The sequence below is a fragment of the Microcaecilia unicolor genome, chromosome 13, assembly GCF_901765095.1.
Source record: "Microcaecilia unicolor chromosome 13, aMicUni1.1, whole genome shotgun sequence".
Classification (NCBI taxonomy): domain Eukaryota; kingdom Metazoa; phylum Chordata; class Amphibia; order Gymnophiona; family Siphonopidae; genus Microcaecilia; species Microcaecilia unicolor.
In genome coordinates, this window is record NC_044043.1 from 95,871,254 (window position 1) to 95,893,239 (window position 21,986).

General features: G+C 47.0%; 1 protein-coding gene and 1 long non-coding RNA gene across 2 annotated transcripts in view; one reads left to right on the forward strand and one right to left on the reverse strand.

Moving 5' to 3' along the window:
* Window positions 1-21,986, reverse strand: part of LOC115482427 — a 46,457-nt gene that overhangs the window by 15,966 nt on the left and 8,505 nt on the right. The window contains exons 3-7 of the mRNA XM_030222174.1: window positions 19,809-20,391; window positions 14,677-14,740; window positions 7,942-8,024; window positions 5,336-5,505; window positions 2,438-2,993 (exon numbers count right to left, since the gene is read on the reverse strand). Coding sequence (XP_030078034.1) covers window positions 2,438-2,993; window positions 5,336-5,505; window positions 7,942-8,024; window positions 14,677-14,740; window positions 19,809-20,391 — 1,456 coding nt within the window. The remainder of the gene's footprint in view (window positions 1-2,437; window positions 2,994-5,335; window positions 5,506-7,941; window positions 8,025-14,676; window positions 14,741-19,808; window positions 20,392-21,986) is intronic.
* LOC115456647 lies at window positions 298-1,202 on the forward strand. Its single transcript, XR_003939902.1, has 2 exons — window positions 298-611; window positions 1,066-1,202. It is a non-coding gene; the product is annotated as an uncharacterized LOC115456647 (long non-coding RNA).

Sequence of the window (21,986 nt, forward strand, 5' to 3'; positions counted from 1 at the left end):
GACTGGGTCAAAATCACACAGCACCACAGTGGAATGTGAATTACTCTTCCCTGATTCATAGGCCACTCCTGTGAGTTATTCAGAAGTATGAAATGTAAAAGTGTGACTTGGTTTGTAGGGTAGAACAGTGGGAAGATTAAGTTATTTCCAGTAAACCCTCAGGGCTCAGGAACTTCAAATAATTATCCCATCTGCGTCTTTCCCACAGCAGAACCCTGATAAATGCTGGACAGCCTCCCTCCAAGAAAGGTTTGTGACTTGTGACCCAGACTACCCAAAAAACCACATCTCTTTCAGTATACTGAGAAACTTTATTCGTATTTATGAAAAGAATGAGTATTGTAGAGTTTAACTGACGATACACAGACAAAATACATGTACAATATCTGTGGCCCATCACAAGGAGTTTATAGTTTACATTGAGTATGAAATAATAGCGATGGCCCTCTCCTTCCCTAGGTCAAGACCACCACCTTCCGCAATTCCTCATTTCTGGGCGCTTACAGTACACGAGCTAGGTTAGGAGTCCAAATGCGAATATGATAAAAACTCAGAACTCAAAGGAAGCGAAAGAGATCCACAAGCAGGATTACTATGTTTCTACGTAACAGGTAATCAATAGAAATAAACCAAAATAAAACATGGAAAAGAAAATAAGATGATACCTTTTTTATTGGACATAATACATTTCTTGATTAGCTTTTGAAGGTTGCCCTTCTTCGTCAGATCGGAAATAAGCAAATGTTGGTAGATGACAGTATATATGAGTGAAACATCAAAGCATTTCAGTGATAGTCTAACAGGTAGTCACCTATCCATCCCCATCCTGTTAGACTATCACTGAAATGCTTTGATGTTTCACTCATATATACTGTCATCTACCAACATTTGCTTATTTCCGATCTGACGAAGAAGGGCAACCTTCAAAAGCTAATCAAGAAATGTATTATGTCCAATAAAAAAGGTATCATCTTATTTTCTTTTCCATGTTTTTATTTTGTTTTATTTCTATTGATTACCTTTAAAAGTGGACTAACACAGCTACCACACTTCGCTACGTAACAGGAAAAACAAAGGGGACGATATTCTGGATAAGAGTGGTGAGAGGGATAAACAGTGGAACTAACCAGATTGTCAAACAAACAACAAGGCCGTTGGTCCGCCAGATCCACTATGGAAGATAAAACAGTGAGGCAGACCTATAAAAAAACCCCCCAATGTCTTTATTAGTAGATTAAAAGCTCCCAGATGTTCAACATAAAATGCCCGACATGGCCATGTTTCGCCAGTATAAAAACGGCTGGGTCACCAGCTGATTTAAAACCACAGCGTTTTTTTTGGAGAGACTATTCCCAGAATCCAGCTTTTCTATGTTTTAACAGCCACACCAGCTGTTGGCTATTTTTGAAGTTTTAAATCAGCTGGTGACCCACTGCCCCTAAAGCAGCCATTTTTATACTGGCGAAACATGGCCACGCCGTGCATTTTATGTTAAACATCTGGGAGCGTTTAATCCACTAATAAAGACACTGTTTTTTGCAAGGTCTGCCACATTGTTTTAACTCACTAGATCGTGCCACCAAATACGTCCTCTCACTGCCTCGGTACCACCCAATCAGTGCCATGGGCGGAGCTTGGGTGGAGCCGGACAGATACCTAATTGGCTGCCCTAACGTTATCTGACCTGTTCTCCGGTTAGTGGTCTGAATATGTTTATGCTTAAAAATATTTAACGTAGCACCTTTCAATGGGTGCAATCGAAGCCCATAACTGCAGAGCACTTCTGGGTTGGGGCAGAAACCGAATATTTAACACCGGCTGAACAATAGCTGCATTTCCTGCCAACCGGCCCTGAATATCAGGTTTTATTTTAACTGCAGCGGCTGCCCCAGTTAAATGGTCAGCAGAGGATGGGCGTTCGGTGCTCTCGCTCTTTCCATGGTTTAAGGTTTTCTCTATGAATTGGGTGCCGGCTGGCTCTGGATCATCAGGAATAAGCTAACCCAATCTTCATTCTGCCCCACCGTATGCGGGAATTTGTAATTTTGATTTTCTTAGGAAACTCGATGGGAAAATTGTAACTCCAAGTACCAGAATGCAACGGGGGGGGGGGGGGGGGGGGGGGGTTGAGAGGAAAACCAGGACTGGGTTAGCTTGCTCCTTATGACATGGAGCCAGTTGGTAACTCTGCCCCATTGAGGTCTCTGGATGGCTCGGGCAGCTTGTCTGGCCTTCTGTTTCATTGGTTAACTATAAGTGTGTGAAACGGTGCCCTGTGGATAATGAAAAATATGAGATACACTTCACTGGCGGACTCTTTCTAAGGAGTAGTTTTAGAATGACCTGTGTGGAAGGTCTACTTGTACATGGGCCATTGAAGCTGTCACATAAGCGAGTGATGTTCCAAACAGGAGAAAAGGAGACAGAGCCTTTCCGCTAGTCAGGGAAGAGAAGAAACCCAGAGAAAACACTATCAGCGTTTTCCTTGCCCACCATCCCATTAAACTCATTGACGGCCAGCCAGACCTGCTGGCCTTCAACCAGGCGCAGCAGCACCCCACCTGAGGATACCTGTTGCTCATTGGACCTATGGTCACAGAAGGTGGCCTTCTTCTCACCATCAACGTATAGGATGACGCAGAGGTTGTAGGTTAGTGAGGTATGGTATACAAAATAGTAAAGACCAGAGATGTGGCAGGTGAACTTGCCCGTGGTCTTGTCATAATGGTTGTTTATGTTGCTGATCTCCCGGGTGAATATGACAGGGGAGTTCTTGGCGGGGTATTCTGCTGTCAGTCTGGTCACAGTGAATGCTGATTGGTATCGGTGTTTATGACTTCCGGGCTCGCCAGGCTCTCCTTTAGGACCAGGGGTTCCTTTCTGCCCTGCAAGGCCAGGAGGCCCCATGGGACCATTCTTTCCTCGTGGACCAGGCACCCCTCTCTCTCCTTTCTCACCCTTTGCGCCACTGGTTCCAGGAGTGGCCGGGGCACCTGTTGGATTCAAAGAGGTTGGTTAATAACATATTGAACAACAGTGTCTCCAGATTCCCACACCAATGGTCTTACTTGTTGAGGGCACAGTCCCAAAGTGAGAAATGAAATCAGTCTTTACGCCTATGATACCATGAGTGAGGGTGGGAGTAGGCCTTCACAATAACACAACTGGGCAAGGTTGTGAACATGAAATAAATGTTTTATTAACTTAAATCTGGGGCATGTTGCTTTACAGGCAAAGGTAAGGTCTCTTATCTTCAGAGGGGGAAAAAAAGTCTTAGCATTGGGCCTGTACCCACACAGGGCCCTAAATACAGTCTACGGCCTGTGACAGCCACTCCCCATGCACAATTTGTAGTTTCTCTGTTCCTCTCTTTGGAATTTCAGGTCTGGCCCTAGCCAGACCTCAGAATGAGGCTCACAAATCCTCACATAAAAGGTGTCTGCTGGGGCTTTGGTTCTTCCTTCCCTGGGATCTCCTCAACCTCAGCCTAGCCCTGTCTTTTAAACTCCCAGATATTGACTCCACCCCTCCCAGCTCACTTACTCCCGGGGCGGGACTGGTGCTCTTAAGGTGGCCCAGGTTATTCAGAGAGGAAGTTTTCCTAAGGGTGAGGGGCAGTGTTCTATAAACCCCCTCATAATGCCCATTATTGCTTCTCTGTTTGCAGGGGGCACCAACCAGACATTCAATGGGTGTCAATTGTGATGATTTTCTTTTGTGGGAATCGATGAAACAAGGCACCAGATAGTCATCACTGCTTTTTGTTATTATTGACCTGGGAGGAGAAAGGCCCAACCAGCAAGGCACCCATCAAGATGGGAACCTCAGCCTACTGAGAAGTCACAGAGGTCCACTAAAACCTTAGCAGCATAAGACCTCTCCTCTGGTTTCCACAGGTGGTCATGACAGTGGTACCTAAGTGGGATTGAATAAGAGTCACTTGGATGCCATCACTGCCATGAAGTTCTTACTGTATCTAGAATGAGACCTTCACATTGGCAGCCCCTTTTCAACGCTCACGTTAAGGACTCTGGAGGCAGCTCCAAAACTAGAGCTGCCTTCACTGTACTATCTTAGCATAACCTGAAACGTTGTGATTCGATTGCTGAAAATCATTTGAAAATGCCCAACTCCTGAATGACACACTCAGTTTTGGGTATTTCCTTCTGAACGTTCTTCAACCCATCAACAGGGCTTTTAGGTATAAGGGCCTGAACTATCGGTGGCTTCCCTTTCCACATACTGGGTAGCAGAAAGAGATCTAACCATTTGGGTTGGATAATTTTCCAGACCATAGTTGTTTATCCTGTAAGAACATTCCAGTCACAAGTACGCATTTCCCTGAGACAAAAAGGAGAACCAGGAAAGCTATGTGTGGGGAAAATGAATAGAATCCCAGAATGCATAGGGTTGAGAAGCTCTAGATGGTTGAGGGAAATGTCTGAGTGTCTTCAGATAAATTTCATGGAAGATGAACGAGCTATGCATTGAGGAGCTATAGATTTAGTGGTTTGCAAGAACAGGCAGCATACGTTCTTGGCTTTTAAGAGTTTAGTGGGTAGAAGCTGTCTTTTAGATTTAGCTCACACATTTTCAGATGTAGCTCAAGGTGACTAATATTCAGGCCCTCTAGGTATTTCACTGCCCCCTTGAGGGCTTTACCATCCTCAAGCAATGAAGGGTTAACTGAGCAGCAGTAGGATTTTAATCTCAGGTTCCCTGGTTATCAGCCTTCTGCTTTAACCACTAGGTCCGCGGTTCCCAAACCTGGTCCTGGAGGCATCCCAGCCAGTCAGGTTTTCAGGAAACCCATAATGAATATTCATGAGAGAGATCTGCATGCAAATCTATCTTATAAATATTCATTGTGGATATACTGGAAACCTTGACTGGCTGGGGTACCTCCAGGACTAGGTTTGGGAAGCACTGCACTAGGTGGCTCCTCCAGCTGAAACTGTAGGGCAGTGTTTCCCAAGTCCGGTCCTGGAGTACCTCTTGCCAGTCAGGTTTTCAGGATATCCACAATGAATGAGCATGAAAGAGACTGGAGGTAGTGTATGCAAATCAAGTTCATGCATATTCATTGTGGATATCCTGAAAATCTGACTGGCAAGGGGCACTCCAGGACCGGACTTGGGAAACACTGCTGTAGGGAACATAGGTGCCAGCTGTGTGGGTGCTTCAGCACCCTAACATTGAGCAAACTCTTTGACTGTTTCCAGGGAAGGATAATTTCCATTAAGTTTAGCACCCCGAATCCTACTGAAAAGTTGGCTTCAAGGGTAGGGAATGTCTTCATTCGGTCAAAGGAATCTGATGCTATGAGGACACTTACCTCGTTCACCTTTAGGGCCTTTCAGGCCATCTCTACCATCTCTGCCTGGCATCCCAGGAACACCCGGCAGCCCTGGGATCCCAAAGGTGTCACTTCTCACCCAGGTCACCAGATTCAGAAGAAGCAGAACCAGGCCCAGGAACATCGTAAGGCTTCTTCCCATCTTTATCCTAAAAAGAAAGGGAACAACAGGAGAAAAGCTGACACCTGCTTTAGAAGTAAGGAGTGAACTGGACGTTTGCGGATGTGGTATGTATCTTCTATCAGCTCGGACTAGGGAGCTCTAAAGGCTGGAACAGGAAGCGAGGTAAGTACCGGATACAACACATGCTACAGTACAACCTGCATTTACTCTCAAACGAACAGGGAACGGATTCCACTTGGTTTCCAACATGTTTTCCTCAATAGGTCTGAAATGCAAACTTATTTCAGAGAAAGTTAAGCGAGGGCTGCTCTATAAGTCAGTGGGCATGTGAGAAGTCTCTTATGGTATAACAAGAGGTCTCACTTCATGCTGAAAGGGTGAATGGATTGCAAACTGAAGACCTTTTCTAGCTGCTGTAATCAAGGTGAGATGAAATCTCTTGCATTATGGGGGACATTGTTCACATGATAACTTACTACAGGGTGTCTACATAATTCACATTCTGAGGTGTTATATACTTAGGGTGAGTTATTAACTCCATCTTATGGGGGAGGGGGAAGGGAAAATATTAGTCAGTCTTGGTTTTGCACGAAAATAGAGTTCGCAATTCCCAGTTGAGTCTGTTAAGGAAAACAGGGCTACATCTTCCAAAACCTGGACCAGCTCAGCCTGTAACCCTGGACATGGAGCTGTATCGTCACTTTAGTTATGGTACTGTTAAAAACGTATTACTGGGAAATGTTGGGACCGACTATTTTTAAGGAGTGGAATGATCTTTGTCATAATAGGAATCATTCTCGTTTGGTTACTTTACCACATTGTTATTACTGAATGCTTTTCATTACCCTTGTTCTTAAATACCTGAATTGTACTGTTTATCGATTTTTCTACCAATTTATATTGCGTATTCTCTATTTTAACTGGAATATTACTGTGTATTTCTTATTCCGGAAATGGCGATCGCCACTACGGTATTTGTAAGCCACGTTGAGCCTGCAAAGAGGTGGGAAAATGTGGGATATAAATGCAGAAAAATAAATAAGCAATTATCCCATTGTACTCGGGGGGGGGGGGGGGGGGGAGGGAGGGAGCAGAAGAGAATGGACACCCAACCTAGCAATGAGATGGGCTGAAACCGATGCATTTACACAGGTCATGAGCTGCAGCCGATCAGAAAATGGTGAGCAATTATTGCCAGATCCCAACTTAGCAAGAACAGTCTGGCAGGAAATATTCCTAAAGCCTGAATTTGAGTGACTTCAGGAGCGACATTTAGGTTAAGTGGCTTCATCTTGCCAAGCAAAGCCGCTCTCGGTTTATCTGAGTTTGCCCTGTAGCCCTTCATTCAGCCTGTCCAACCTTTAACACTTACATTTCAGCCCTATGTGCTACAGCAAAAAGATGAGATGTACTGAGCCAACTTCCCCCGATTTCAGGCTGGTGCATCCCAGATGTTTCCAGCCTTTATGCTGAAAATGTCCCCCTCTTTTTCCTGCAAGCCCCTGCCTCTAAGCTCCCCAGTCTGAACATCTTATCTGATGGAGTTTTTTGGAGCCTGCCCTTATAGGACAGATGGGGGTGGGGGGGGGGGGGGAGGAGACGCAGAGAGACAGATTTATAGAGAGTAAAAAAAAATAAATAGAGAAACATTTCAGTACAAAGACCATTCCAAAGGGGAAATAGGGAGAGAAAGGAAAAGGGAGAAATGCAAGAGGAAGGGTGAGAGGAAAAGTACACGGGAGAGATCAGATGTGGGGAGGGGTGGGGGGGGGGGGGATTAGAGAAAGAAAGAAAAAGAGGGACCCGGAGATTCGGATCAAGTTTGAAAACAGAACTTAAAAAGGATTGCGCATCAGATAAACAGTTTCTTGTTATCGAACAATCCAGCTCCAAGTATATTTACACTGTGAAAAATACCGCTGAAAACATAATCATTTCATTTTTCATCCAAAATAGCACAGTTCACTTCTATTTTCTGGCACTGCTTTCTCAGGAATCTGATAGATCCAGTTATGAAACTTACAGTTGAAAATGACTTAGACATAGAAACATGACGGCAGATAAAGGCCAAATGACCCATCCAGTCTGCCCATCCTCTGTAACCCCTAATTCTTCCTGTTCCTAAGCGATCCCACATGCTTATCCCATGCCTTTGTAAATTCTGGAACAGTCCTCGACTCCACCACCTCCACCGGGAGTCCATTCCACTCCTCCACCACCCTTTCTGTGAAATAATACTTCCTTAGGTTACTCCTAAGCCTATTCCCTCTTAACTTTGTCATATGCCCCCTCATTCCAGAGCTCTCCTTCATTTGAAAACGTCTCTCTTCCTGTACATAAATGCCCTTGTCCTAGATTTTTCAGGACTAACAGAAGCCTCATCTCCTCAGGAGCCCCTCTTGAGAGAAAGAACAACCTGTGGGGATCTTCAGCTGATTATTGGGGAACCTGGATCTCTTACCTCAATCCTGCTGCGCTGGTCCTCGGCTCTTTGCTCAGGGGAAGCTTGTGGCAGGGCAGGCGATGAGCAGCTCCACAGTGACACAGTCACATGCTGAAACTACCATGAACGGGGAAGTGCTCAGGCCAGCAACGAGATCACCCAAAATAATCCTTAACTGCCCCCCCTCGCTCCCTATCTCAGGATTCAGGCCAAGTTTTAGATCCCCATTTGTGGCCATTTCTTCTCATGTCTGCAATGTCCTCCTGCTGTTAACAAACACAGGAAAACACTTCTTCCTCATCCCCAACTTCCTTACCAAAAAAGACACAGCCAGCATTTTGGGGGGGGATGTGTGCTGGTAATTCAGGGTCAGTAGCCTTTTCTCTTGTGGTTTATAAGGGATAATTGGTTACACTCAGCTAACCTGTGTGTCAGGTAACTCATGTAGGCCACCCCAATTTCAAAGGGAAAGTATGCAATGTTTTCAGTTTTAAAACTACCCCACTAAGAATAATACTCATCAAAATACAGAAAATGATGACAGATAAAGACCATATCAACCTTTGCTCTCAGAGACCCTATGTAATTGTCCCAGGCTTTCTTGATTTCCAGTACAGTCCTTGGCTCCACCACCTCCACTGGGAAGCCGTTTCATGAATTCACCAGAACTGAACACAACAGTGGCGTCCCTAGGGGCGCTGATACCCGGGGCGGATTGCCGATGTGCCCCGCCCCACCGGGTGCAGCGCCCCCCCCCGTGCAGCACGCCCCCGGCAAAAGGACACCCCCCACCCCGGCGAAAGAACCCCCTCCCCGCCGGGTGCATGCCGCTGGGGGGGTGCCGCGTGCCGGTCTGTCATTCGTTTCCATGCTCCCTCTGCCCAGGAACAGGAAGTAACCTGTTCCGGGGCAGAGGAAGCATGGAAACGAACGACGCCGGAGGGGGGGGGGGTCGCGCTGCACGGGGGGGGGGGGGGGCGGGGCGCATCGGCGATCCGCTCTGAGTGTCAGCGCCCCTAGGAACGCCATTGTTGTGTTCAGTTCTGGAGGCCGTACCTTGCTAAGGATGTAAAAAAAATGGAAGTGGTGCAAAGAAAAGCTACGAGAATGGTATGGGATTTGCGTTACAAGACGTATGAGGAGAGACTTGCGGACCTGAACATGTATATTCTGGAAGAAAGGAGAAACAGGGGTGATATGATACAGACGTTCAAATGTTTGAAAGGTATTAATCCGCAAACGAACCTTTTCCGGAGATGGGAGGGCAGTAGAACGAGAGGACATGATATGAGAGTGAAGGGGGGGCAGACTCAAGTAAAATGTCAGGAAGTATTTTTTCACGGAGAGAGTGGTAGATACTTGGAATGCCCTCCCGCGGGAGGTGGTGGAGATGAAAACGGTAGCGGAATTCAAGCATGTGTGGGATAAATATAAAGGAATCCTGTGCAGAAGGAATGGATCCTCAGAAGCTTAGCCGAGATTGGGAGGCGGGGCTGGTGTTTGGGTGGTGGGGCTAGTTCTGGGCAAGACTTCTACGGTCTGTGTCCTGAAAATGGCAGATACAAATCAAAGTCAGGTATACACAAGAAGTAGCACATATGAGTTTATCTTGTTGGGCAGACTAGATGGACCGTGCAGGCCTTTTTCTGCTGTCATCTACTATGTTATGTCTGCTACTAAGTGTGTATATAGAACAGTTATCACAGTCTACAGGAGCACCTGATTCGTTCCTTGACATAAGCCTAGGACTTTTTTTTGAGGGGGTACTTGGGGGTACTGAGTACCGGCACCTTTTTCATTGTCTGCTAAAATTGACCCATGGTCCCCAAGTTTTAATGAAAGAGCTCAGGCTCTACACACCAATTCTGCCTTGTCATAGATTCTGTGACTCATTGCAGGGGGCACAGACATTGTGGGGTGGGTCACTCAGTGATCACCCCACCCCTGAAGGGTGGCCTGGCATTTGAGTACTGGCACCTTTTAAACTAGAAAAAATGCACTGCATAAGACCCTCATTTTCCAACTTTAGCACCAAATGGAAGCACCATTTGCACAATTAATTGTAAAGAACACCAGCACTTCTGTATGTGAGTGTGTACGTTCTGTTCTATAAACAACGTGCTCAACTCATTTATCACGTAAATGCAAGGAGGTGTTCACAGGGGAGAAGCATGCACGCCAGGGGCGTAGCCAGACAACAAATATTGGTTGGGCCTAGGCAAGAATTGGGTGGGCACCCCCCCCCCCCCCCCCCAAATTATCTCAGCTGGTGGGAAAATGCTTCTTTCCACCTTGGCAGCAGGCATGCACTGAAAACTGAGCATGCGCAGGTGCCGGTGTCATTGAGAGTAGCGTTTTTGTTACCATCAGGGGAAAATCTTCAGCTGGCGGAGCCTGGGATTCCCACCAGTTACCACTAAACATGTGCTAGTGTTGGGTGGGCCTGAGCCATAAATGGGTGGGCCCTGGCCCACCCAAGCCCACCTGTGGCTACGCCACTGATGCACGCAACTAACAGAAGACTTTAAATGATGTGCTAAAATGCTGCATTTAGTTGGAGCATTTGCGCCTACTATTCACATGGCAGACATGGCAGCTAGCTTCATGTAGGGAAGGGAAATGGGACTTGATATACCGCCTTTCTGAGGTTTTTTGCAACTACATTCAAAGCGGTTTACATATATTCAGGTACTTATTTTGTACCAGGGGCAATGGAGGGTTAAGTGACTTGCCCAGAGTCACAGGGAGCTGCCTGTGCCTGAAGTGGGAATCAAACTCAGTTCCTCAGTTCCCCAGGACCAAAGTCCACTGCACTAACCACTAGGCTACTCCTCCACTCATTCCACCAATAAGAGCCAACCTCATCAGTGATGTCACAATGGCTTGATTGCCCAATACTTGGCTCACTTCTGATATTGTGATGTCATAAGGGAAAGGGAAATAGGACTTGATATACTGCCTTTCTGAGGTTTTTTGCAACTACATTCAAAGCGGTTTACATATATTCAGGTACTTATTTTGTACCAGGGGCAATGGAGGGTTAAGTGACTTGCCCAGAGTCACAGGGAGCTGCCTGTGCCTGAAGTTGGAATCAAACTCAGTTCCTCAGGACCAAAGTCCACTGCACTAACAAATAGGCTACTCCTCCACTATCAACATTCCATGTAGAAGCCTGCCCTTGCAGATCAGCAATGCGGCTGCGCAGGCTTCTGCTTCTGTGAGTCTTGATGTCCTCCACATATGTGCAGGACGTGAGACTCACAGAAACAGAAGCCTTCGCGGCTATTCTAGTGGAATAGCAACATTCCATGTAGAATCTGAAATAGGGAAAGGGAAATGGGACTTGACATACTGCCTTTCTGTGGTTTTTGCAACTGCATTCAGAGCGGTTTACATATATTCAGCAATGCGGCTGCGCAGGCTTCTGTTTCTGTGAGTCTGACGTCCTGCACATATGTGCAGGACGTCAGACTCACAGAAACAGAAGCCTGCATGGATGTGTTGCTGATCTGCAAGGGCAGGCTTCTACATGGAATGTTCCTAGTGGAATAGCAACATTCCGTGTAGAATCTCAAATAGGGAAAGGGAAATGGGACTTGATATACCGCCTTTCTGAGGTTTTTGCAACTACATTCAAAGTGGTTTACATATATTCAGGTACTTATTTTGTACCTGGGGCAATGGAGGGTTAAGTGACTTGCCCAGAGTCACAAGGAGCTGCAGTGGGAATCGAACTCAGTTCCCCAGGATCAAAGTCCACTGCACTAACCACTAGGCTACTCCTGCACTCCAAGGTGTGTTGATGCCGATTTACGCTAGTGTTCTAAAATGGGATCTTGGCGCCCAGATGCTGTTGCGCAATGAAACCAGGCACCTAACTCGCAGCATCCGGTTGTACAGTTGCTCCCTGTGTCAGGCTCCGTTCTTGCCTGTGGTCTGAAGTTCTTATTCGGAGAAATGTTCAGAGCTTTCCTTTTTTAGCGTTTAAGCCTCTCTCTTTTCCCAGGCTCTCTCATTAGACCTTTGTCTTTTTCAATTCGTTCAGCCAATCTTCAGCCCTTGTAGGCTTCTGTGTTTCAGGCATGGGGGTCAATTTTTGGGACAACTACAGTTGTGGAAATGTAATCGGGCTAATTGTGACAATTGATTACATTTTGCTAAGCAGCTGTAGTTATAATTTATGAATATAAAAGGCAGCGGAGCGTGGCAATCATCAGTCTATGAAACACAGCTTGGCTGAGAGCCAGGAGCTTCCGCCTTTTCTATTCCAAACGATTTTCCGAACCAAAAGACAGAAAACTCACAAAACTAAGAACTCGAGTACCTGTAACTCAGGGATTCCGCAGGCTTCTGAGGATTGGTCTGCTGATACAGAGCCTTTCAGATCCAGGACTCAAGGGGTTAACATAAGACAACACATCTTGTTACCTCTAAGACTGGAGGACTTGGGGGATGGGCACAGGGATACAGAGCCTGTCACCTCTAGGACTGGAGGGTTCAGGGGATGGACACAGGGATACAGAGCCTGTCACCTCTAGGACTGGAGGGTTCAGGGGATGGACACAGGGATACAGAGCATGTCACTGCCAGGACTGGAGAGATCAGGGGTGGACTGACCATTTGGACAACCAGGGAAGGCCCAGAGGGTCTGCCAGGATGCCCGGTGCACCCCTAGTGATCTAGTAGCCTCAGTGGGGGGGGGGGGAACATGATCTTTCCTGCCCAGTCTACTGGGCTGCCGCTATTCCACCCCCCCCTCCCGGCACCACCGTATTTAAAAAATGGTGACTGAGAATCCCTGCGGAAGTCTCGCGAAACTGTCAAGACCTGTGAGACTACAGCGGGAAGTCTCGGCCACCATCTTGAAAACAGCAGGTGGGGGAATAGCAGCAGCACAGCGGGCAGGAAAGAACATGCCTCCCCCCCCCCCCCACAGAGGACACCAGAGTACCAGGACCCCTCAGGTAGGACCGGGGCGGTGGGGGCGTTAGCTGCAGCAGCAGGGGCATTAGGGAGGGTGTTGGGCAGTGGTCTGGCGGGGTGCCCAGACCACCCTCAGTCTGCCCTTGACTGCAGAGATCAGGGATCAGGGGATGGACACACATATTTCTATATTTTTCTATGAGGGAACAGAAACAGTTAAGAGAAGAGCTTCCAAAATAGGAAAGGGAGTGAGAGTGGGGACTAGGTTTTAGATTTTGGATTTAAAACATCTGTGTTAATCTATCCATAATGATAGTGGACCAAAAACAGGCAACTGACTGGTGCAATGTGTGACAACAGAAGGAACCCAGGAAGAGACTGCAAGCTGAGCCAGCATGGAGCAGCAGTAGGGTCTGACATATTCTGAGATACTATGGAGAAAGAGGCAAGACCATGCAAGAGGAATTGCAAAATAGCTTGGGTTTAGTCCCCAGTGAATAGAAAAAGCAGAATAGGGGGCTGTCTCTTCCAGGAGGTCACACTTGTAGAGGTGACCACCAGGAGATAACTTTTGCCTTAGGTCAAGGAGTTATCTGTGTAAGGGCAAAATGAGGGGGAGGGTAATTAGAGCTAGAATAGCAATCAGGGGTAACTGGGCAGAGTGAGTAGAGCAAATGGGTCTTAGCTGCTGCCCTCTAGAGGTTCATTCATAAGGAAGGTGCAAAGAATGCAGGTAAATGGTGATATTGAATGGGCTCTTTCTCCTGGGCGCAATTTTATAACTACAATGGTGCTTACTGCACCATGTGAGTGTACACGAAGGAGGATTGCACAATTACTTGCACAGATTATAAATCTTATCATTTGTGTGTTTTTTTTTTCAGAAATGTAGTCAAGGGCACTTACACCTGTTCTAAAGCTGTTGTGTGTGTAACTGCGCAGATGTGTCTGCACAAGTGTGCACATGTGTGCGTGCGAATCTGTGTGTGCATGTGTGTGTGTGCACTTGTGGGCATGTGTCTCTGCATGCGTGTGTGTGTGCATGTGTGTGCTTACGTGTGAGTGTGTGCGTGTGTGCATGTGTGTATGTGCTCTTGTGGGTGCGTGTGCATGTGTCTCTGCATGCATGTGTGTGTGCATGTGTGTGTTTGCTTACGTGTGTGTGTACACATGTCTCTGCATGTGTGTATGTGCTCTTGTGGGCACGTGTGCATGTGTCTGTGCATGCGTGTGTGTGTGCATGTATGTGTTTGCTTACATGTGTGTGTGTACACATGTCTCTGCATGTGTGTGTGTGTGTGTGGGTGTGCCTGTCATACTTACACATTAGTATTTTATAAAGATAAGCTTGAAGCAGGCACCTCCTTCTTATATATTTGCCCCTCTCCACATAGTCCAGCTGTTGTATAATACAAGTGCAGATGCCTGATAGAGAATTAACACTTTGCACAGGCTTTGAACAATTCCAAGACAGGGAGACCCAGGATGTCATCAAGGTTAAAGGCGGGTTGGTGGCCCCCAGCCAGGCCTTCAGCTGCTGAGCAAAGAGTTTGAAAGCAGTCTGTGAGGGGAGGAGTGTATTAAAGCAATGGCACTGGTTAACAGAGCAGATCTCCAATTTCAGTGGAGCTTCACCCTGTACAAAGGACTTGGAGGAACCTTGCTCAGACTGACAACTGTTCCCCTGATGCCACCCTAATCTGGAGAACTCTCCCCCTTTCTGCTGATGCTGTGGCCTCTCCCCTTTTATTCCACCTGTCTCTCGCCTCTTGCAGTCTCTCTTCCCTTGCGTCTGTCTCCTCTAGAGTAATCACATTGGCCGTGTCTCACCCTCATTGTCATCTCAATGCTTGTGGTGCCATGTGCCAGCCTTTGAGTCTTTGGAGGTTGCCAGCTGATATGAGGGAGGGGAAGGATGAAAAGAAACACAGCACCTTCCAGTTCTTAAAGCTGGGTAAGAGGGTTCCTATTCCCACCCTTCAGCTGTATTTAACCCCTGCTGTGCCTATGTGGCTGCTTTGAGCATTCCTCATGGTGTTTGTGTTGGAATTACTTGGCCAATGTGCTACGCAGGGGCCTTCCCAGAATTCGGTGGCATGCTCTGCCTGCGGGTGTCTCTCACAATCCTTTCTCCTCAAGCCTGGATTTGGCGTAGGCAACTGCCTAGGATACCACATTTTCAAGTCACCAAATACCCAGGCCTAAGAAGAGCCTGCTCCTGTTTCCTTTCTGGCCAGGTGCAGACGCTGCTTCACCATGGCCTTCCTCTGCTCCTCTTCTGGTTCTCCAATCTTTGGGATGTCTAACGCCTCCCCTTGCCTCCCCTCCCTCCCCCAAGTGCGCTGCCTGGACTTGCCTATGGGAGCCAAAATCTTAAATCCGGCCCTATTTCTCGGAACCCTCCTGGTGATTTCTGATCAAGCTGAGCCAATGCGGAGAATCCTCAAAGATTAACGTTGGTTTAAAGTAGTAGGCATAGCCCAAATTCTTTTCAAGCTCAGTTTTGCTATTACATAGTAACATAGTAGATGACGGCAGAAAAAAGACCTGCACGGTCCATCCAGTCTGCCCAACAAGCCAACTCATATTTGCTGCTTTTTGTGTATACCCTACTTTGATTTGTACCTGTGCTCTTCAGGGCACAGACTGTATAAGTCTGCCCACCACTATTCCCGCCTCTCAACCACCAGCCCCGCCTCCCAACCACCGGCTCTGGCACAGACCGTATAAGTCTGCCCAGCACTATCCCTGCCTCCCACCACCAGCTCTGGCACAGACTATATAAGTCTGCCCAGCACTATCCCCGCCTCCCAACCTCCAGGTCTTATCACTTCCACTCTTTTATTTATACCTGGATCTCTTTTCTCATTTGTTTCAGTACATTTCATGTGTTGCCTTTTAAATCATCTTTCCCAGGTCCTGTGTGTGTATCTTACAACCTCTGTGTCATAACTTCCATGCCCCCCCCCCCCCCCCCCCCCCCCCCCCCCCCCCCCCCCCGCCAGCACTACCACCACCTCCCCCAACTGGCTTAGCTATAAAATAGCAGACAGAGCTAAGCAGTGGAGACTGGAGAATAGCTTGTCCCCATCCCCCACGGGCTCTGTCCATGTCCACGTTCCCGCCCCATCTCCATCCTCTGTTGTAGTAACAGTAAGATGCTTGAGCAACTGGGTAGGTGATGGAAGGACATTGCAGATTGTAGGAGTCTGATCTGCAGGTGAGACTCTTGTTGCCACATCAAAGGCAGACCAGTGGCGTGGCTCCAGCCCACCCACTTAGGGCTCAGGCCCACCCAACAGTAGCACACATTTAGCGGTAGCTGGTGGGGATCCTAAGCTCAATCAGCTGAAGACTTTCCCCTGATGGTAATGAAAACACCGTTTTCAGCTCATGCCTGCTGCAGACTGCCAAGGTGGAAAGAAGCATTTTCCTGCCAGCTGGGATATTTTTTTTGAGGAGGTTTGGGGGGGGGGGGGGGGGGGGAAGAGAACACTTGGTGCCCACCTACTTCTTGCCTAGGCCCACCCGAAATCTGTTGTCTGGCTACGCCCCTGAGGCAGACAAGACACAAATGATGCCATTTAACACTGCTTCACTTAAATCCAACACCAGCTTCTGTAGGTTTTTATCATTGAATTCTGATGTCTAAGATGTGTTAAGTTTTTACATATTGATACTAGCATTTTTTAGATGCTGTTCCATCCAGTTGGAGCAGCCTGTTTAAGGCTAGTCTCAAGCTTTTAATGACACAGGGACAAAGTTTGTCCCTGTCCCCGTGGGTTCTGTCTCCATCCCCATCCCCGTATCATTCGCTGCTCCCCAGTATCTCTCCACACTCATCCTTCCCTACACCCCTTCCCGTGCACTCCGCTCCATAGATAAATCCTTCTGTAAGTTCTGTATCTCCACTACTGCCAACTCCAGACTTCGCGCCTTCTGTCTCGCTGCACCCTACTCCTGGAATAAACTTCCTGAGCCCCTACGTCTTGCCCCATCCTTGGCCACCTTTAAATCTAGACTGAAAGCCCACCTCTTTAACATTGCTTTTGACTCGTAACCACTTGTAACCACTCGCCTCCACCTACCCTCCTCTCTTCCTTCCCGTTCACATTAATTGATTTGATTTGTTTACTTTATTTATTTTTTTGTCTATTAGATTGTAAGCTCTTTGAGCAGGGACTGTCTTTCTTCTATGTTTGTGCAGCGCTGCGTACGCCTTGTAGCGCTATAGAAATGCTAAATAGTAGTAGTAGTAGTCTCTTGTAACCAGAGGTGATATTGTGATGTCATAATGCCTCAGGCCACCAATAAGAGCCAACCTCATCAGTGATGTCACAATGGCTTGATTGTCCTATACTTGGCTCACTTTTATTACATAGCTCTTTGAGCAGGGACTGTCTTTCTTCTATGTTTGTGCAGCGCTGCGTACGCCTTGTAGCGCTATAGAAATGCTAAATAGTAGTAGTAGTAGTAGTAATATCACTTCCAAAGTTAAATAAAAATAAAGAAAAACAGCAAAAACATGGGTTAGTTGAATAGTGACTTTGGTTTATTTAACTGCAAATGGATTCACCTATAGATGCTCCAATCTAGCACTGCTGCACCTATACAGTAACAGAGGATTACAAAGAAAAAAAAATGAATTAAGCCCTTTTCCAGCAAATGAACCTGCAAGAAACGTCCAGCTACAGCACAGGCCAATCCATAGTGGAACAAAGTTTGTACCAGAAACATGTGACTTGGGAACAGGGGGGGTGAGGGGGGTCACTAATTTGTATTTTTTTTCCCAGTATTGTTTTAAAATAGGCTGCAGGGTAGTTTGTTGCAGGAAATTAGCAATATATCTTAGCAGGACAAAAGGAAAAGCAGTTGGGGGGGGGGGGAGAGGGTTTTCCCTTTTGCCTAAAACGTTTTCATACGTGCTAGGTCGTGCTAGGTCGTCATCACTTAAAGAGTTACAATAAAAATGGCTCATAGCTGAAAAACTCATATTTATAGGAGTCCTACAGAGTCAAAAGCAGATTCCAAGAAACAGCAAGGCAAGCGATCCGCAAACTCCAAGGTGGAAAACAGAAAAGCAGATCAGTAGTGGATACATATAGGCTTTAATAGTGGTATTGCATGCAAGAATATTGCCCGACACAGGCCGTGTTTCGCCCAGCAGGGCTGCGTCAGGGGGCTATTGAATAAACTGTATTGTAGGATGCTTGTAAAAAGGTCGTATATTCCAACAATTGATGTCGATCACCTGAATCTTGAAATAAAACCCAGTACGGGTCGTAATCCTCCAAATGAGGAACGACCTTACTTATAGCAACCGGCTCGCATGTACCTTCAGACTATAAACATCTACTACTGATCTTTCTGTTTTCCACCTTGGAATCAGGGCCATATGCAACTGTTCTACAGTAAAGTGAATAAGAAACGCAGAGGCGGAGTCTTTCCATCAGTGGCGTAGCCACAGGTGGGCCTGGGTGGGCCGGGGCCCACCCACTTAGGGCTCAGGCCCACCCAACAGTAGCACACATTTAGTGGTAGCTGGTGGGATCCCAAGCTCGGCCAGCTGAAGACTTCCCCCTGATGGTAAAGAAAACGCTACTCTCCATGATATGGCACCTGCGCATGCTCAGTTTTCAGCGCATGCCTGCTGCAGACTGCCAAGGTGGAAAGAAGCGTTTTCCCACCAGCTGAGATATTTTTTGGGTGGTGGTTGGGGGAGGGGGAGAACAATTGGTGCCCACCCACTTCTTCCCTAGGCCCACCCAAAATCTGTTGTCTGGCTAAGTCCCTGCTTTCCATAGGTACGTCTGGGAGCTACCAGGTCAGTATTATGGATGAGAGAGGAAGGGATTGTAGGCAGTGTGGATGGGGAGGACTGGATAGGCCATATGGTCTTCATCTGCCATTATTTTCTCTGTTTCTCTTTTGATGGAGTAACAGAGACGCCAAGTTACCCAGTTCCAGCTCGGAGTTTCTGAGTCAGTCTTGGTTTTGAATTTATATCCCAAAGCACTGTGGGATTTGTAGTGCCTGATCCTGCCTATTGAAATCAGTGCTGCAACTCCCATAATGCACCAGGACGGGGGTGGTCAGAAATCCAGCGCTGTCCCTAAATCTCCAGCCTGGAGCCGGGTAACTTGGCATTTCTGGAATAAGAGTGATTGTCGTTACACATCTTGACTTATCCAGCATCGACAAGTTTCAGATTTTAGGTGCTCTACAAATTACTTTCTTGAACAAACAAAATCTGCCCCTTCTTCCCACCTGAAGTAGGATGGAACAAGGAAGCAATCTATTGAAAGCACGTATAGGGGTTATGTTAACCAGCACAGTAATTTGATTCTTTGGATTTATATTGGTGCATTATAATCGATGTTATTAAAATCCCTTGCTTCCCCTCAGTTTTTTAAGACCCTCATCATACCCATCCCAGATGTCAATCCCTTGCTTAATCAGAAGAACCAGAGGGATTCTCTTGCCTAACCTACCCTCTGGTTGCTTCTAGCCAGCCACTGCCTTCCTTCCATCCATCCCCGGCAGCCGAGTGTTTCACCTCTACAACACACTCATTAACCAGGAGACTCAAGGCAGGCCTCCAGCCACACAGCCTGAGCGGGTGGGGGTCTCTCTGATCAGTTTTAAAAGGCAAGGCTGGTAAAGCAAAACCTAAAAAAAGTCCTTGAGCAGAGACGCCTTCTGATAGCAGACAGAAAATCTAAGGTCGGCAGAGTCCAACCTTTTGTTCAAACCATCCATAATCAATTTGGTTGTGCAGAAAATTAAAGGCAAATTATTCATCAGAACGGGAACAGTCACTTCAGATTATGTTATATGGTAGCAACTCTTTCATGAGCTAGCATGGAAAATTTGTACTGAAGGTGTCAACATTATGGCCAGCAGGCGGGAGGGGGAGTTTAGCAGTGCTGTGAGGGTGGGGTGCCCTGGCGCACAATCTGAGCTAAGCCTTCTCGGGGAAGAGCAGAAAGCCGCTGAAGACGCTGTTGGCATCGGACCGGTCGTATAGATTGTTGTTGGCGTTGGTTTCTATCCAGACCATGTTGCTGGCCTCCAATTTCAGCACAGTGCCCCCAGAGTTAACCTGAGGATGTGACTGCATGTTGAAGTCGCAGAAAGCCACGAGCTTCTCAGCGTTCCCTTTGTGCTCCTTCACGATATACAAGCAGAGGTTACCATTGGAGATGACGTGGAAGGTGAAATAGTAATATCCGGGCACTCGACAGCGGAACTTGCCGCTGTTAGGATAGTAAGAGGATTCCTCGTTGGTGATGATTTTGCTGAACAGAAGCACGTTATTGTCGATCTTAACTATGGCAGCAGGATCAATCATGGCGGAGAACGCAGGGCGGTTCTGATTGCTGATATCCGCTACGGTCCCCTTCTGTCCTTTTTGCCCTGGCTCTCCTGGGGGCCCTAGAGGGCCAACAGGTCCCTTGTAGCCAAGCATACCTGGTTCACCTAAGGGTCCAGGGTCCCCAGGGTCACCCTTCGTGCCCTGCACTCCTGTCCTTCTACCAGGCAAACCTGAAAAAGACAGACACAGGCAGGTGTTAATGTAACTTTTCTCCTATAGGAAATGGTAGAACTTTAGCCCACTGAATCCCAGCGCTATTTTCAAACTCAAGGCAGGGCCTCCAAGAGACTGAGACGCCCCTCCAGGATCACCGCTGCCGCCCGCCACAACTGCAACTACCTCCTGGCCTGCTCCTGCGGCTGCTTTTTTCTCTCACGTCAGTTAAAACCAAGCGTGCGCGGCCTGAGGAGAAAAGTTGCCGCTTGGCAGGCAAGGCGGAAGAGTGAAGAAGAGCAGTGGTGGAGGAAGACCTCTTCTGCTGTCATGGCCTGGGGGGGGGTCCCTCACCAGCCAAATCAGAGGCCCAAAGTCCAGCCTCCAAGGGAGGGGGCCTGGTGCCGGAGTTTTCTCTCTCCTGCTCCTGTTGGGACGTGATCACCCAGGTCCCGTCTGGAGCAGGAGAGAGAGACCCCGGTGATGGGCCCTTCTTGGGGGCCTGGGCCCAGGGAATTTTGCCCCTCCTGCCCCCCCCCCCTCTCAGTGGCCCTGACTCAAGGTACCCACCTACATTACTCACATACACTTAAGGGCTGTTAAATGATGATGTAAAATACATGACTAGCAACATCTCTATTGTACATAAATATTTTTGAAAATTAAGGGGGGGGGGGGTCGATATTCAAAGTGATTTAACTGGGCAGGAGAGGCCTTTTAAGTGAAAAAATAAAAAAATGTTACACAAGTTCAAACATGTCACTTTTTCAGGCTGACATGAAAAATCAGCCACTGTCAACATTTTGGATCTGTAGTTTAGTCACCTTTTCCCAGAGACAGTCACAAATGCTCTCACACAAATTTACACCTGTTCTAACACAGTTATATACACGTGTGTTTATTTATTTATAAGGATTTATTTACCATCTTTTTGAAGGAATTCCTGCAAGCAGTGTACAGGAAGAATAAATTAAACATAAGCAATAGACAATCACAGCAGTAAAAATATTCAAACAACAATAAAAAAAAGTATGGCATAATATACTACGTTACAATGTCAACACAATACACAATAAAACATTTAAATAGACAGCATAGGGTGTAAGCAAAGACGTACCGTGTAGATAAGAGGAGTTTGAAAATACGAAAGTTCCAAATGAGCTGAGAAAGGTGATCTTGTGATGATGGATAAGAGATTGATCAGAAAAAAAGCAGGCAGACAGATGAACAAAACTATTTTGATAAACACAAGCTTCAGATCAAATCCCTCCCCCCCCCTATAGTAAAGTATGTATATACACTCCATAATGGTGGTACATAAATCCAGGGCCGCAGAGAGGGCAGATGCCAACGCCAGCCCCCTTTTGCCGCAGCTTGGTAAAAGGGTCCCTTAGTTTCTAAGTCCTCTTTCTTTCTTATTTGTCTACGTGGTCCATCTTTGCTTAATCCTGTGCTGTTTATTAAAATGTTTTATTATGTATTGTGTTGACACTGAGGGGCATTTTCGAAAGAAACGTCCAAGTTACGATTTGGATGTCCTTGCAAAACGGCGAAATCCAGGGGCGGGGAAACCTGTATTTTCGAAAAAAGATGGACATCCATCTTTGTTTTG